Source organism: Bombyx mandarina, chromosome 18 (genome assembly GCF_030267445.1).
Source record: "Bombyx mandarina strain Sakado chromosome 18, ASM3026744v2".
NCBI classification, from domain to species: Eukaryota; Metazoa; Arthropoda; class Insecta; order Lepidoptera; family Bombycidae; genus Bombyx; species Bombyx mandarina.
Window position 1 is genome coordinate 3,086,182 of NC_143224.1, and position 18,007 is coordinate 3,104,188.

Consider the following 18,007-nt stretch of genomic DNA (forward strand, 5'->3'; position numbering starts at 1 on the left):
CGCGTTACGGTAATACTAGTATAACCCCTTTAGATTACTCGCACAGATAGCCAAAAAAAATCAATTGTTAAAACATCAGTGTGCTTAGTGCGAGTTTCATAACGTTCTCAATAGTGTAAAAGTTAAGTCAATTTTGTATGCAGTTGGAACAGCGCCCCTAGCGGCAAACGTAGGCAAACGTTTCAACTCCATACAAATATGAGCTAACTTTCACGCTTTCGAGAACGTTAAAAAACTCGCACTAAGCGCTCGGATATCAGAATGATAATGAAACGAAGAGTAAAAACGAAGTTTTTATTCATTTAAAAATAAACATTCAATAATACGATACAATGTGTATATTTGGTGTTCAGTGTGTAAAATTAACAAATAAAGTACAACCTCAATATTTCGATACTCATTATCTCAATATTAAATGTTACTATTATAATTTGTTGGAATTTTCAATAAAACTACGTCATTATCAACAAAACATTTGTATTCTTCATTAAACTGATATTCCCATAATCTCGAATAAGGCACTCCGCGGATGTAATCAACGAGATAAGCTTATCTTTACTTCGTGGGGGTATCACAAAAATGTCAAATAAGCTAACTAACTACCTCTATTTTCGAACGAATATCAGCACTAGGTCGAGTACAGAAAAAACACAATTAAGGCTTCGTCAAACAGAACGCGTACTTAGCGCTGCGTTTTAACGTCGCGCTCTTTTCATGTCACACAAATTGACTAGATGAGTCTAACGCTCCTTGACGCAACGCATTCGCCAAATCATAATGCCTTTCGATAGCAGTGTGAACATTTAAAAGTATTAAGATGTCGAGTGATTCAGATGTGGCATTTTATAAGCATGGGTATTTTCTAATTATTTCTATAATTTTTTCGGGCATTATCCAGTATTTTAATGCACATTCACTCGGACGCTAAAATAAAATTTGTAAAAAATTACAACGCCTGACTTCAAAGCGTCCTAACGCCGCGAGAGAACGCTCGGTTTGTCAGTATACTACCATAGTAGTACAGCACATCTCGGCGTCATAGCGCGCCGTCAGTTTAGCGTTCTGACGCGCGCTAAGTACGCGCGTTCTGTTTGACGAAGCCTTTAATTTTAAATAAATAGAAATACAGAGCTTCACTATTGATAAAGAAACCTGAAAATAGTTTAAATTCTTATTTTACATATTCTAGCGTTGATAAAATCGGGCGTGTTTTTTTAATATAAAATCGTATTTTGTAGATCACATAATCTTATCCGAATCTCTGTAATTTTACAAATGTTCACATAACGTAATCAATATATTTCAAATTCCTTGAATATTAATTACACTTTATCGCTCATCGACGACGCAGTTGTTTCGACTTCAGAAACTTTGTACTCAGTAAAACCTTGGAATATCACAACCGTTAGTATCGGAGTAAGTAATGGAATACCGCGTAACCTTTTCACAACTGTTTTTTCATTTACCGATACCGATAGCCGACTGACCAACTTAATTGTACTCTTGATTCAATTTCACAGCGACACTGGTAAAGATAAAACGTCTTTTATCACCGATTTCGGTTTAAAATTGTTTCGATTTTCAAATTTCTATACAAAAAGTTTCCTGCACTATTTTTTTTTCTTTATAAAGTTGCACACACAGAGTCCTAACCGTTAACGGTTATAGAAGTTCCAGCTATATTAACGCTCTGTCGCAGCACTCCCTCGAGGATGAACTCGGTGGAGACCAAAGTCGCTCCTCGACTCCTGAGTTCAGGCCACAGGTGTTTGTCGGCTGCCGACGTGACGCACACCCAGTTCCGCCCCCCCTCCCGCCACGCGCCCCCCGAGCACTCCACGATCACTGTGAAACGGTTAGCACTATTTAACTCGTCGTTGGTAGTCTTCGTGGCCTAAAGGATAAGACGTCCGGTGCATTCGTGTGCAGCGATGCACTAGTGTTCGAGCTCCGCAGGCGGATACCAATTTTTCTAATTAAAAACACTTAAAAAAATGTTCACGATTGACGAACCCGCCGAATTATAATTTGCCTAATTACTGGTGATAGGACCTCTTGTGAGTTCGTGCGGGTAGGTACCCACCACCGTGCCTATTTCGACCGTGAAGCAGTGATGCGTTTCGGTTTGAAGGATGGGGCAGCCGTTGTAACTATATTGAGACCTTAGAACTCAATATCTCAAGGCGGGTGGCGGCACTTACGTTGTGGATGTCTATGATCTCCGGTAACCCTTAACACCAGGTGGGCTGTGAGTTCGTCCACCGACCTATGCAATAAAAAATTAAAATAAAAAATAACAAGGACATTGACCTACATACTACAGAAGAAGAGGTAGAACTGAGGAAAACGGATTGATTGCATGAGAGACGATATGTGTAATAGGGGAGTGAGCGAAGAAATTTATATGATAGAGGAGTATGGAAGGAGAAAACATGTTGCGTCGACCCCGGGTGACTGGGAGAAAGGCAGGAGAATGATGATGATGAACATCGACCTATATTCGAAGTTTCAGACCCCACAGGGAAATTGCATGTGATAAAATTGCGGCTTTAGGAATATGCCATGTTTACCAATGACTTCGAGAGATTATTCTGGCTATCCAAGTTGCGAAATAAAAGTCATGTTTTGATCTATCATAACATTGTTCTAATGCACCTTATGCGCAAGGGCCTTATAATAACTTGAGATTAGCGGCCGTATTACTCGTATTAATGTGTTTTGGTGATAATCGACTAGTAAAGAAACAGTTGATAAGAGATTATTTATTGAGGTCGTTTTCAAATTTGGGGCCAAAAGGGAGTTATTTGATGTAATTCTCATAACCTTAATGTTAACGCAATTATAAGCACAGTAAATTTGTTGTCATGACAACAGGCACGTGGTCCTATAACTATATATTCGTAAACCCTTTTAAATTAGCAGTTAGACATTAAAAACTACCCCAAATCTCATTCGTATCACTGGTTCGAAATTCAAATACTAACTTGTTTGCTATTTTTCCAGTGACGCGTGTTGAAAGTCGGTAATTTTATTTAATCAGTATACAATAATAAAGGAAAACTAACTGGATATTAGAACATTATTAAAAACAAAAGAAGTGCGATTTCTAAGCTTTTTAAAAAGGTTCCCATTTAAATTGTCATCCGTGTTCGCGTTATCAAATGTGTAAAATGAAAAACATAAATGAATATTATATAATATTATCAATAAATGAGTAATTGACTTAATTGTGATGAAGCATTTTTTATTCAGAGCACGCCTAAATACAAAAAAAATGGAAAATTTGAGAAAGTTTTAGTTCATGAATTCGTTACTTTATTGGCCGCAAAATTGAAAACGACTCATTGTCAAACATTAATGATCTTAAACCACCGATCGTTTTCAATATCAAAATGATTTTGCTGTTAATAGATTTATTCAGTTCTTTGTACATATTCGCTGGTAGTCTAAGGGGTTATTTCAGCTTTTCGCGGACGGTAGGTGACGGTAGGTGCGCACCGGTAGGTGAGCTCATGGGTTCAAACTGAGAGAATTTGCTAACAATAGTCACGTGGTAGATTCAGCGAAGCACGACTCTTGCTAGGGTTCGTGTTAGCAACGTCGTCAGGTTTGAGCCCCGTGAGCTCACCTACTAGTTAAGGTTACGCTGAAATAGCCTCTCGAGTCTATCAGCTTGGGTAGAAAAAAAAAAAAACTCACGCTTCATCTCGGCGGCGCTGGGCAGCACGCTGGGCGTCGAGGAGACGTTGTAACGTTTCAAGAAGTTCCGTTTCCCGGTCAGCGTCCTGTGGAGGCTGAACCTGAAGCGCCTCTCCGCCGTCTCGTCTTTCAACAGGTGCAGCCATGGATCTAGAATCATGTTTAATATAAATCAATATATTTTTTTAATACGCTTTTATTAACTTCAGACGTATGTATGTTAGTATGTAACGGAATCTTTGAACATGATTTTGACCCACTTCAAAACGTCGGATTAACTCGAAATTTGGTATACTTATTAAGGACCGATGACAATTCAATATTAAAAAAAATTAAAAAAATATATATTGATGATAGAAATTGATAAAAATTGAAATTCAATTAAAAAGTGAAAAATAAACAATACTTTAAAAAAACTAACAAAATACGCTTTTATAGAAAATGTCACTAAAAAATAGAAAATAAAAATTAATAAATTTGAATTAAAAATAGTTTAATTCATGGTATCAGTAGTTATAAATATTTTATAAGCAGATATGAGTAGAAGGGTTATTTTGATAATATCCTGAAAAACACCCCACGCTTTTGTACAATAAAATCATTTTGTCATATACTATTTTTAATTAAAATTTATTAAAGTTTATTTTCTATTTTTTTAGTTGGATTTTCTATAAACGCGTATTTTGTTAGTTTAAAAAAAATATATATAAAATTCTATCATGTTTTTTTTGACGTGATCACGTCTTATAAATCGACTAGCGACCCGCCCTCGCTTCGCTTCGGAAACATTAAAACACACATGAAACCAAATAAATAAAATAAAAAAAATATTAAAAAAAGTAGCCTAGTCCAGTAGTTTCGGAGCCTATTTGAAACAAACGAACAAACAAATCTTCCCTCTTTATAATATTACTAGCGACCCGCCCTCGCTTCGCTTCGGAAACATTAAAACAAATATGAAACAAAAAAAAAATTAAAAAAAAATTGAAAAAAGTAGCCTATGTTCATCAGGGACAATGTCGGCTTCTAATGGAAAAAGAATTTTTCAAATCGGTCCAGTAGTTTCGGAGCCTATTCGAAACAAACAAACAAACAAATCTTTCCTCTTTATAATATTAGTATAGATATAGTATAGATATCGATGAACGCCGGCTGCACGCACGAAAAAGTGTCACGTTCTGCCTGCGCGTGCAAGCGAGAGCGATAGAGAACAAACGATAGAGAGGCACGATCGATCCAAACGTTGGCTTATCACACATTTATCTATCTTCTCGCGTGACGTCAGAGCTAGTAGTTCAAAGAGTTCTGCTACTGGCGCTGTCACGTAAAACTATCTTCCGTAAACCGACTTTACAGACAACCAATTATTATTTTTTATAAAATGTGAAAATAGTTAACTCAATATTCAAATGTCGACGAATGACAGTCCTCTGTGCCGTAACCACGAAAGCTGTAATGACAATAAACATTGAGATTAAACCGGAAAATTTGTTTTAATATATAGGTCGAAGTGTGTAACCACTATAATATTGTTACACTGGTAAGAGTAACGCCATCTATCGCCGAATAGTTGAACGAATATCGAAGGACCCACTAGCACCTAGAACGCTCGAGAATTACAACTCCATCTATTGACAGATAGCGGAAACTACCACTAGAGATGTGTGGAATATTTTCGATAATTCTAGGTATGAGGTATCAACTATAAAAGCGTTGCAGGGATGGCACGCAGTCAGTCAGTAATCGGAAGTACTCCAAGCGAAACAGCGAACGGATCACCTGAAGCGAAACGGAAGAAGCGAATTGAGAGTTTTAAAGTGTTTGTTGAGCGTTTTAAGTGTTTCTAAATGCTGAATATAGTTTTTAGTTGTACTTTAGTGGAACATTCATTTATCCCGAACCCCAGCGCGCTACAATATCCAAAACGGCTGGAAAAATTACATATTTTTTTTTATCAGGATATCTATTAAAATCAAATTGGACCAAAACAAAGATTGATTGGCAAAACTAGCCAAGTTTGTACAGTACCAAATATACGTTCAACGACTAAAACTTTAAGAACATTAGCGCCAACCGTTGTAGTTAGCAGTAGTATAAACTAAGTTAAGTAAGATAGGGCTCGAGAAGGTACCGACCGACGAGGGCGCGTGCGTCTGCGCAGGCCTGCACCCAGGCGGGCCCCACCACGGGCCGGCCCAGCCCCACCGCGCACAGCAACTTGAACGTGCGCTTTATCTGGAACGTCAGCACCACCGTGCACTTGTACACGTCCGACACTATCGACGCGCCTGGAACACAATTGTTTAGTTTTAGTTCAGTGATGCTCTAGATCAGTCTATCCCAATGAGCGATAACGCCTCCCTGTGGGCGCTGCAGACCTAAAGGGGGGCGGTAAGAGACCCAGAAAAATAATGGGGGCATTGTCTAGAGGCTTGGGAGTAGATTTGTAATGTCGTTTAGGAGAACTCTTACTCTTGACTGAGCTCTCGCTGGTTTTTCAGTAGATGAAAAATGGGGGCGATAAAAATGAATTTATTCTCAAAGTGGGCAGTAGACAAAATAACTTTGGGAGTCCCTGCTCTAGATTAGGGCTATCCAAACTACCTACTTTTGCGGGCTAATTAAATTAACTACAAAAGTTAAGAGGGCGGCAGAAAAAAATCAAAGATAAATTCACTTTTAAATGATGTCATGGGAATGGAATGTTACAAGAATAAAGATAAATTATACCAAATATTGATTATATTTCTTGACAAATAATTCTATTATTCAAACTATTTTCTGTTTAAAACATGCGTCGCGGGCCACATGAGCAGAGGCCGCGAGCCGGTGCCTGCTCTAGACGTAACCAGTAACTCCAGCGCTGCTATCACTAGTCCAGAGCATAAGTACTTCACAGCCTACTGGCGGTAAATGCCCCCATGTCCAAAATCAGACTACGATAGGCAGTTTACCAACGCAATTAAGACTTCGACATCCAGATGATCTGTCTTTTTTGCCTTTGTATGCAGACCAGTATACGACCCTTCTGATGGTAGGTAGTCACCATCGCTCAGAGGGATTTTTTTTATTATTATTTTTTTCTTAGATGTCTGGACGAGCTCACAGCCCACCTGGTGTTAAGTGGTTACTGGAGCCCATGGACATCTACAACGTAAATGCGCCACCTAAGATTTCAATATAGTTACAACGGCTGCCCCACCCTACAAACCGAAACGCATTACTGCTTCACGTCAGAAATAGGCAGGGCGGTGGTACCTGCCCGCGCGGACTCACAAGAGGTTCTACCACCAGGGATATATATTTTCGGTTCCCATTTAACACTAATTTTAATAACATTGTCAAAAAAACGTTGTAATGTCAACATGTTACTAAAATCAAGACGGTGACCACCGCGGACGTACCTAAGTTCTCCAGTTTCGCTTGCACCTCCTCGTTGGCGAAGGCCGTGAACAGCACGCGCTGGGAACCGGTAGCTAGGGCCAGGGTGGGCTTCGGAGGAGCAGGGGAGGCAGTGTCGGGCCTGCTCCGCTTGGAGCTGGCGGCGTTGCTGTAAGTGTGCGCCGGCCTCTTCTCGGGCCGCGACGAGGGCGCGTCGTACACTACGCTCTGGTCGCTCGAGTTCTTTAGTATCGACTTCAACTGCCTCTTGCTGCGCCGCACGCTGACCGACGATTTCGATTCGCTCTCAGATTCAGCAATTTTATCTTCATCCTTCTTCATGCTTCTGGTCGATCGTACTCGCTCCGGTACAAGGGGGATTTTAAACGCCCCCAATCTCGTTTTCCCTGCAGAATTTTCATCGCAGTTTTCGCTTTCAACTCCCGATGTTCTAGAAGCAATGGAAACATCACGTTTCTCCTTGGTGCGTCCATTTTTTCTAGTATTTTCTTGTTTAGTCCGTTCTCGATCAGATTCGTTCTCCGTGTCGAGTTTGCTTTTGGCGCGAGTGTTGTGCTTTATTCCACTTTCTTCGGGTGTTTCTAATTTCTTTTGTTTATTTTTATTATCTTTTTTAACTCGTGACCCATTGGTGCTGCCTGGAGAACTTTCCGTTAGTTCTTTAACTTCCATTGAATCATCACTTTTAATTACTTTTAATTTTGTACTTGATGTGTTCTTTTTACTTTCCTTATTTTGTCTTTTGTTATTCTTTGATTTTTCTTGTTTAGGTTTTTTTATTGAATTATTCCCTCTTGTTCTATTATTCGAGTCGGTTATACTGATGTCGCTTGATTTATTGTTTTCACAAGACTCTAGTAGTCTAGCAGTGGGCTTGCGGGTTCGTCGAGTTTTGGTCGACAACTCTTCGAACTTATCATTTAAGTTCATTTTCGCACTTGTTTCTTTCTTTCTCCTTTTCAATAACAAAAATGGATCGCATAATTCTTCCGCATAGTTTTCGATTTCGGAATCGCTGGAAGACTCGACGATAATTTGATTCGTACATTTCCCTAAGCACTCTTTTATCTCTTGTGTGTTCGGTAGCTCTACGTCCATGATGTTGAGGGGCTTAACTTTCTTAGGAGTGCAATCCACGTCCGAGGAATCTGTTGATTTATTCAAGTTATTCTGGGTGTCTACACCGATCATATTCGTTATTTGATCCTTCGTTAGACTTGTCACGAATTTGTTAACTCGATCTTCGCTCTCGCTGCTGCTCGAAGATTTGTCCAGCACTAATTTTTTTATTTGTTTATTGTTTATTATATCTTTATCTATGTTAATAATTGTCGGAGAATTGTCTGTTTGTGAGCATAAGTCGCTCATTACTTCTTGTGTTGATTGGTAGTATTTATCGTTGGTTTCATCTACTTCGGCTTTGTTGTCAATTGTAATTGATTTGGGAGTACCAAGCGACGGTTTCGTCTTAAACCTTAACGGAACTTTAAAGGGACTAATAATTTCTTCAGAATACTGCTGAGTGAGCGGTTCTTCTGCTACACCCTTAGGTTCGACCTCAAGGATTATTTGTGTCGGCGCATCTTCTATATTGTCGTCATTTAAACCTTTTTTCGATGGGCTTTCTAGTTCTATCACTTGTGTTAGAACTTCATCTTCTTCTCCTATGACTTGAGTAAGCATGTCCTCGAAACATACTTTGTTGATACTATTTAATTTACTTTGAACATCTGCCGTTGCTTTATTTCCCTTTTCAGTAGTAGGGCTATTTATGATTGGTGATTTCGATCTGAATTGTTTTAATTCAATACAGTTATTATCCTCGCAATCTGTAGAATCATCATCTTCATTTTTCTCCGGGATCTTCGATTGGCTTAATTTTTCAGTGTATGAAAATATTCGCATCTTTCTACTCACACTAGAACACGGTGCTTTGTGTTGTGAGACACTGTTCATTTTCTCGTTGGCTATAAGTGATTGGGACTCGAAAGACTCTTCTAACAATTCACTGTCTATTTCTTCAAATTCTAGAGTTACGTTTGACTTTACCGAATCATCGGCGGCTTTATTATTGTTGGTTTCATCGGAATTTTCTTTTCTTTTTATTGGGGATTCTTGGTCGATTTCCGTTATAATAAGTTGTGTAGCAGCATCAAATATACTGTCGTCAGTTACTTCGTTGGTCGCATACAAATTAAGTTGCACACCGTTTTGGTTTAAATTCTTCGACACCTGAGCTGACGCCGGTAGCCGTTCTAGATTCGACGGTAGTTGAGTATTCATACTGTGTATCGAGTCTGGGTCGTAATTTTCTTTATTTATCTGTTCTGTGTTTGCCGTAAATATATCGGTCCCTTCATTCGGCTTAGCAAAAGTTGGCTGTGTTTCCATATCGTGTATGTTAATGACATCAATATCTTTTTTATTGTTAGAACTAGGGCCATTAGGAGTGCTTGGTTGATCAGTGCTTGATTTATTCATAGAAAGGCGTATCGAATTAGATTTATTTGCTGATTTGCAATTTGTATTTTCAGTTTTATCAAAACCGATTGCGGCCATGTGTACGTTTATACTGTCGTTTTTAAGCTGTTTATGTTTTGGCTGTGATACTGTTAAGAGGGAATCATCCTGAAAAAATACCTAAACTTTAGCTTTTCTTACAATTTAACAGAATAACATAAGCGTTCAATTCGCCATAAAAATTTTTCGATAAGAGATTCAAGCTTTTTCTAGCAAAATAACTTGAATCTTCTTCACAAATTTAATGAGATTGTAAATATTTTTTCAGACTAGAACTAAACTGTAATAATTGCAGTTGTGATATCCCCGGATAGATAAAGATTTTTATATGAAAAGGCAAAGAAATGATTTATTGTACTTACTCGATCACTAACGTCAGGTGATTCAGGGATTACGGTATGTGTGTTGTAGGGCCTAGGCAAAAATTTCGTCTGAACTGGAGTTTCGGGTATATCTATGGCCTGCGTCATTGGCAAGTCGCTTTCTTCTTCCAGTAATCTAAATATTCCGACGACGTTTCCGAATTCTAGGATATCCCCGTTTTGTAATGGATGTGGAATGTATGGTTTTAGATTTTTCTAGAACGTTTTAATCGGTTATTACTTTCCTATACCACACAACACTCAACTGCGGAAAAATTGGTCGTACTTTGCTATAGTGAGCTTGTTCAGAACTGAGTGAAAAGTATTGTGTTAGGAATAACAAGATTGTCAACTAATATAATGTTAAATGAAAATTATGGCTTTGGCGATGGTAAGATGTTCCCACTATGCACCAACTCCCCCTTATGCACATTGTTGAAATATGAGTGATGGCATTTAACAGTAAGTAAGTATCCATGCTGTTTACGCATAGAGGTATATTTTTAAATGGAAGGATTTATTATTGGCCCACACCATTTATTTATTTACATAAGTACATACTAAAAAAATCTTAGAAAAATCAAGGACTAATGATTATTTCTTTAAAAAATCTCTAGCAGCGTTCTAGTGAGAGGAATATTAGTCTTTTTTTTATAAATCTATAATTAACATACTTACTCCATACAACTTCGTTTTGGAGGTGGAATCCAAATCCATGATCATGAAACTGTTGTGGTTTAATACATTTATCACAGCATGGTGCCTTGAAATACACTGGAAATGAGGAACTATATTTCACACCTTCAGAGGATAAATACATTTGTAATGAAATGATGTATAACTAAAATTATACTCTGAAACATGGTAAATGCATTGATCATTCAAATTACAAGGGTTGATTAGTCTACTAATGCAACTGAGATGGCTACTTAGCACCAAATAGCACTAAGCCATTAGTGATGAAGAAAGCTGTAAATAAATGGAAACGTCAGAAATAATGATTAAAATGAATGCTTTCTTTCAACCGCCAGACTATAGTTTATTAGGCAAGTACTTGTTTTATTTTATTGAAACTTTTACAGTTGAATCTTTAATCATAGACAGTCATCGTGGCCTAAACGATAAGACGTCCAATGCATTCGTATCTAGCGACGCACTGGTAGTCGAATCCCATTGGCAAGTACCAATTTTTGTAATGAAATACATACTTAACGATTGACTTCCACTGTGAAGAAATAGCATCGTGTAGTAAAAATCAAACCCGCAAAATTATAATTTGCGTAATTACTGGTGGTAGGACCTCTTGTGAGTCCGCGCGGGTAGGTACCACCACCCTGCCTATTTCTGCCATGAAGCAGTAATGCGTTTCGGTTTGAAGGGTGAGGCAGCCGCTGTAACTATACTTGAGACCTTAGAACTTATATCTTAAGGTGGGTGGCGCATTTACGTCGAAGATGTCTATGGGCCCCAGTAACAACTTAACACCAGGTAGGCTGTGAGATCGTCCACCCATCAAGCAATAAAAAATATATATATGGCTCTTACATCCTAATAAATTATACATTTACTTTCTCAAGTAAACCATATCATTAAATCAAATAATTTGTTACCAAAGCCAAATACTGTTTTTTTTTCACAAAATAATATTTGCTTACATTTTGACTGATCACGATACTGCACGACTGTGGGTCCCTTCCTATTTTATTAGGACCTTTCATTACAGGATATTTCATGCTGTTTATGCCCAGGAAACCAATCTGTGAATATTTTTTTTACTTTGGATTTATTTTATTTTTTTATTGAATCTAGAGGTTGCCATGAATATAGAGAAGGGTAGTAAACTACACTGCAGCATAGTGGTGACTCCCATACAATGCCGTATTAGTTTAATAAAATATAAAAATGTAACATGCTATAGGGTTGGCCTTATTCCTTGTATGTATGATCAATATACTGAATTGTTAAAGAACAATATTTGTTATTTTAAAATATATCCATATATTTTCATATCTATATAAAAATGTTAATGGTAAAAATATACCAGCTGCATTTCAACATTTTTCTAAAACTAAAGGGTGTAGTAGTGCTAGTGGTTCCAGACGTGATGGGCTTTTACACCCTGTATACCACAAAGCTGAGGGATCTCATATGACAATGGCAAACTTAGGGTGGAAAGGGTGGAACTAAGTGCATCGGTCCATGCTCATTTTTGTGACAAACAATGTCCTTAACACCTGCTTTTTCAGTTCGAAATCAGAGTACGCGGTCGTTGATATTTCGGCCGCAGGGCAACGATTTGTTCGCAATTCATTTTTAAATGAGCCAATCTTATAATGCCATATTATAGATTGACACCAACTCAACCTCGTATGTCTAGATAGACAGTCTTTAAGTATGGAGCGTCATTAATCACATAAAACCAAGTAGAATGTGAACTATACGCACATAAAATACAAACAAAAATTAGAAAAAAGTTTGTTGACAAACCTGTTCATTAGGAATTTTCTCCGTTTGACTCCCATATAAATCTTGCGTGTACTCAAGTCTCTGAGTGCATTCCATCATTAAATTATTTTGTAACATTCACTTTACAGACATAATCACAATATTGATGATACAAACAGACGTTATCTGAAACGCGCAAAATATTGAAAAATTCACAAGTACGGTACCTATACACCGCGAAATTGAAAACCACAGAGTTTTTTTTTTTGTTTTTTTCGTCTCATAGATAATACACGTAAAGTTTAATCGTCCATTGAACAGACAAAGGGAACAGCTCACACACCATCTGTTTACAACCATATCGCATCTTTGGCTGTTGTATAAATAAAAAGAGTTCAAATTCAAGTTTAAGATTATTTATTTTTATGGTTGTACTTCATTTGGGATCTTCGGGGGAAAAAATCAAAGTGATTTTTACATGAAACGAAGCTTTGCATCCGCTTTTTTCTTTTTTTTATTGCTTAGATGGGTGAACGAGCTCACAGCCCACCTGGTGTTAAGTGGTTACTGGAGCCCATAGACATCTACAACGTAAATGTGCCACCCACCTTGAGATATAAGTTCTAAGATCTCAGTATAGTTACAACGGCTGCCCCACCCTTCAAACCGAAACGCATTACTGCTTCACGGCAGAAATACGTGGGGTGGTGGTACCTACCCGTGCGGACTCACAAGAGGTCCTACCACCAGTATAAAGTGTTTTATATTTCATATTATACATATAACAGAATCTAAATTGCCTTTGTAAAATTAAATGAGAATGTATGAACAGCTATCCCTTGTCTGTCCAATAGACGACTGACAAATCAAACAAATAAAATTAAGAACTATAGTCGGATTTTTAATTAGACGAAGCCAGCTGACAGTAGCTAATGTCACTTTGTGAAATAATGTTGCTATATTTAAAGTAATAGTGATGCGTTCGGTTCTCGTTCAATCACATGAATGAACAATGAGTGTGAAGAGTTAATCATTAAATTCAAACTATAAAAGAATATTATTTATATTTTACAATAAAATTGTATTAAAGTGCTCCAATATACGTTACTAGTAGTATGTAACTACAATCAGTTTTTTTTTATTTTCATAACCTACCTATAATTGTTATATTTTATACATCTATAGTTTCAACTATATGATGTATTGGAAATAGGACAGTCTAACAAGCTTCCCCGCAATGTTTTTCTTAATGTTTAAAACACTCGGTATTCAGTTCAGGTAGATACTATAGGAACATAATATTTCGTCGAAAACTCGTTGGTATGTACAAAACACGCCTAAAATTCGAATCCCGTACCCGATATCGGCAATTCGGCACACCAACTATTCACTAGACAATCGAGGCAATTTCATTAATTCAGGAGTTTTTTCAATCGTTCACTTTGTCACAACGCTATTTTTATTTCATCAAAAACTGACAACACAGTAAACGTCAGTTGACTTCGTCTAATAAAAAATCCGACTATAGAGTCAGAGAGTAATTGCTTAACCTAAAACACATAATTCATAATATTATGTATTATTAATTAAGAAAATATTACTTCATTTCATTTATTATGTGTATTTAAAGATTGTTTACAGTATATGACAACATTAGTATACTGGGTGTTATTGCTTTATTGAAGATGTCGAATAAAATTGTTTTTTGTGTATGTTTTAAGTCTGTGTGGTGTAATTGATTGTATACCTACTGATAATTTGTTTTACTATTATACTATCATAAAAAATTTAATCCAGACAAAAACTCTAGGGTTACTTTTAAATTACAATGACTGAATTTATTAAGGCGTCATCAGAGTCAGCTGATGGGCTTGAAGATATTCCTAGCGATTTTTTTGATGATTTTAGCAAAGAAGAGTTCATGGAAGGTCTCTCTGTGATCGATAGTTGGAACGATGACTGCAACAATAGAAATGAAGATGAGCCAGTTGAAAACGAAAAACGAAGTCATGACAAAATAGAACAAACTTACACTAAGAGAAAGGAGTCCACATCCATAGATGAATCCAAAAGATCTACTAGTAAAGTTTCAGTGTCAAAGATCAATTCCAAGTCTCCGCTTGACAGCTACATAAAGCCAGGTAGCCGTCGTGATCCCGCCAAAACAAATGCAGCCATATTACGAGATAAAGAAGTCAAAGTCAAGAAACATCTTGCTAAACACCTGGAGGCCATTGCAGTAGCTGACCTATGCCCTCCAGGGACTGAACTTGATGATCTTTATCAAGACGAAAACATTATGGAGAAAAAAAAGTCTCCTGCTATTGTAGAAGAAAATCTACGACGAAAATCAAACCCTAAAGAAAAGTATCGCTTGGAGTCAGTAAAGCGGCGTAGTCCACGACATCGGTGGTCACCCTATAAAAGCCCCCATAGAAGTCCCCAACAATCATATTATAGTAATCGAAGCCCACACCGTGATTTCCGTCATTCTTGGCGAACTACTCCTCGTAGACACTACCGAAGGCCTAGTCCACAAAGACGTAGCCCACGCCGAAGTAGCCCTCATCACCAACCACGATGGTTACATCGGTCTCGGTCCCCCATTTGGCGCCATTCTTACAGATCACGTTCGAAATCTAGAGAACGTAGTTTTATCAACACTAAAAGATTTTCTTCTAACTTTCCATATGAACCATACCCTAGCTCTGGCTACGGTGTTCCACAACCAAATAATTTTGCTCCAATACCAAATGACTATGGGCAAGCGATGGCATATACAGATTACAGTGGCTTTAGTGGTTATACACCTGCACCTTTGGAACCATCGAGACCTGTATCTATTCCTACCTCTGAACCCCTTCAAATACTAACTCCACCAACTAGTCTTTCAACACAAATAAATGAAACGCAGACACCATATGATGCTTTGGAAAAAGTAATTATGACAATATATCATTTTGTAATTTCAGTTTTTTTTTTCAATATTTGTGTTCTTTTAGTCACGTGCTTTGACTGTTCCAGTTAGTCGCAGAAGGAAAAATCTCTAAAGAGGATTACCTAAAACTTACGCCAAACAAAGGTTAGACATCATATTATCCAAAATTATATGTTACCTAAGGTATCATCAACTAATCTTTCATTTCATTTAATTTTACCAGGTGCATCTGCTGTGATTGAGACGAAGACTAAGCTTGAAGGTGGGTATTATTAAATTTTACTAAACATAACAATTTTTATATTTTTTTTTGTTGTCAACTGTATGCAATATTATAAAGTATACAGTTGTATATGGGAGTGCTACATTTCATTATTTTGATATGGATCTTAGGTAAGTTTATATAATAATAGAAATATTTTACTAAATATAGTAGGTATTTTGATTGAAGGTATCGCCACACTAATGAACATGAAATTTGTTTTTTATGATACTGATTCATACTATAGTGAATAGTAAATTCAATATTGTGAACATCAGCCCCATATTTTGCAACAGTCCATTTTCTTTGAATCTTATAGGCTACACATTGAATGACAGCGATTTAATATATATAATATAACAATATTTATTTGAATATAGTTAATATATTTATTCCAAGGTTTTTTAAAAATTATAACATTTATGACTGCGTTCAGTAGGTATAATGTAAAATAGTGAACTGAGGTTAGTATTAGATAGGATTAGTCCGGTAAGTTTATGTAATGAAATCAGATGGTCACACTGAACTGATAATGAATAGCCCCATATAGGTACTTAATTTAATTGATACACTTACATGAAAATTTTTGAAATACACTAATCATGTTTTCATTTCGTTTTTGTGTGAACACTTACTTAAGATGCTGTATTAATTAATGCCATAAGTTCATATAAGAGCTATAACAGTATTATGGGTCGGGTAAGTGCACAAAGTAGAACGTTGGGCCGAAATAAGTTAGCATTAATGTATTAAATGTGTTAAATCGATGTTTTCCGAGCGTTATGACATATCCTTCTTCAAACGAGGCTTTTGGAGAGTATTAAGCGGTAGGCAGCGGCTTGGCTCTGCCCCTGGCATTGCTGAAGTCCATGGGTGACGGTAACCACTCACTATCAGGTGGGCCGTATGCTCGTATGCCTACAAGGTCACATAAAAAAAAAAAAAAAAAATGGAATTGGCACATGTACTTCATATTATGAATCCCTCTGTGTAATTAATGTCCATAGGAAAGTTGCATTCGTTTATATTACTATGTTCTAAATAAGGTTCCAGAGTTTATGCATTTGATATATTAATTGGATAAATTAATATCCGTTCACTAGCCTGCTCCTCTTATTTCGTAAGTACGGCCGTGTCGTTGCTTCTTGTGACCATAAAAACTTGGTGGATGTTATTAAAACAACTGGTATGATCCCTTCTAAAGCCATGTAGTGGAGACCAGAATACTGATCAGCATTAAAATGCTAAATATGATTGATCGTCATATAATTGTCTCAGCTGACTGCAATGCCCTTGAACGTGATTATAAAGTTTGTTGTAAACTAATAGGTCTAAAGTGTTAAAGGTGATTCTACCGATTTAAAAGTGATGTACCCAATTGTTTGTTTCCACAGTTTTGAATGATTGCAATCAGGCTGTCAACAAATTGCTAAAATTGCTATTGCCAAAACACATGATAATATCTAGTAGTCGTTCACGAAAATTGGAATACTTAGAGCAAAGGTACTCTTCACCGTTGAAGAGACAACAACACGTGGAATTCCTATTTACAAAAAGCTTTGATTCAAGAGATAGTGCTCAACACAACAAGCGAGTTTTAGACAGTATCATCTCAACTTTGGACCTTGAGAAATCAGTGTTGCGACCCTTAGAGAAGAAGAAGAGAATTTCAAATATGAAAGAAGTGGCTGTACAAACAACGACAACTTATTGTGACGTTTGTGCTATTCGTGAATCAACAAAATATCAGGATACGGCAACATCAATGGATCTCGAAGAAAAAAAGATGTTCTGTTCCACTGTGCACACGCAGGTTGTGGAACAGGATTTACTTAGTTCTAAGACAGTTTTTAACCCTAGTGGAAGTTCTGGTGGCAATTCCAATATTTCCATCGCACATCTGACCCCAGCGCAGTTAGTGTCGCAGTTGGCTGCCCGAGCGAAGACATTCAAGCAACACAAGCCTCCGCAGTCTCCTTACAACCAGCAGGCAGCGTGGCGGAACTCCCCGAGCTACGATGAAATGCATCAACGTAATAAGAATAACAATTACCAATACCATTATTAGTCACAAATGTTGTAGCTTATAGGTATTTAAGCAATTTTATTAAGTCCATTTTACGCAACCTTGGTATGGTCATATTATTATATTTCATGTTTTGTTTTGTGTCAATTACCTATGTACTTTAATTTAAACTTTAGAATATAGTTAATTCTAATATCTTAATTGTGTAATGATTACGTACCTTTGAAATGGAATGAGCGTTAAGTAATTATAAATTTACCGTGTAGAACAGTTTGGAGAAAACCTTTTAACTATTATTAAATTACTACTGCATAGTAGAATTGGAATAAAATTTACGGGAAAAGTGTCTTTTT

The 18,007-nt window shown here is 37.0% G+C and overlaps 2 protein-coding genes across 3 annotated transcripts; one reads left to right on the top strand and one right to left on the bottom strand.

Annotated features, from left to right (window-relative positions):
- Positions 1–280: 280 nt before the first annotated feature.
- On the bottom strand, positions 281–12,711 carry LOC114244410 (uncharacterized). Its single transcript, XM_028176209.2, has 8 exons — positions 12,471–12,711; positions 11,639–11,740; positions 10,662–10,757; positions 9,984–10,199; positions 7,104–9,729; positions 5,835–5,987; positions 3,700–3,849; positions 281–1,845 (listed from the first exon to the last, which is right to left on the bottom strand). The coding sequence occupies exons 1-8, from the start codon at positions 12,564–12,566 to the stop codon at positions 1,649–1,651; spliced, it is 3,636 nt and encodes a 1,211-aa protein (XP_028032010.2). The 5' UTR covers positions 12,567–12,711; the 3' UTR covers positions 281–1,648.
- Positions 12,712–13,884: 1,173 nt separating this feature from the next.
- LOC114244411 (uncharacterized) lies at positions 13,885–17,997 on the top strand. Of its 2 annotated transcripts, XM_028176212.2 has the most exons (5): positions 13,885–14,137; positions 14,337–15,366; positions 15,453–15,510; positions 15,590–15,628; positions 17,023–17,997. In XM_028176212.2, the coding sequence occupies exons 2-5, from the start codon at positions 14,350–14,352 to the stop codon at positions 17,694–17,696; spliced, it is 1,788 nt and encodes a 595-aa protein (XP_028032013.2). In that variant the 5' UTR covers positions 13,885–14,137; positions 14,337–14,349; the 3' UTR covers positions 17,697–17,997. The 2 variants fall into 2 exon arrangements, with proteins under 2 accessions (XP_028032013.2, XP_028032012.2); XM_028176211.2 differs by having other exon boundaries at positions 13,908–15,366.
- Positions 17,998–18,007: the final 10 nt, after the last annotated feature.

What these genes read in the sequence shown, in the direction of transcription:
- LOC114244410 (XM_028176209.2), bottom strand. Translation starts at nt 12,566, where the DNA reads ATGTTACAAAATAATTTAATGATGGAATGCACTCAGAGACTTGAGTAC. An exon ending in GTATCGTGATCAGTCAAAAT is followed by an intron (nt 10,758 to 11,638) that starts GTAAGCAAATAT and finishes CCTCATTTCCAG; the next exon opens with TGTATTTCAAGGCACCATGC. An exon ending in CCAAAACGAAGTTGTATGGA is followed by an intron (nt 10,200 to 10,661) that starts GTAAGTATGTTA and finishes AAAACGTTCTAG; the next exon opens with AAAAATCTAAAACCATACAT.
- LOC114244411 (XM_028176211.2), top strand. Translation starts at nt 14,257, where the DNA reads ATGACTGAATTTATTAAGGCGTCATCAGAGTCAGCTGATGGGCTTGAA. An exon ending in CATATGATGCTTTGGAAAAA is followed by an intron (nt 15,367 to 15,452) that starts GTAATTATGACA and finishes TGACTGTTCCAG; the next exon opens with TTAGTCGCAGAAGGAAAAAT. An exon ending in AAAACTTACGCCAAACAAAG is followed by an intron (nt 15,511 to 15,589) that starts GTTAGACATCAT and finishes TAATTTTACCAG; the next exon opens with GTGCATCTGCTGTGATTGAG.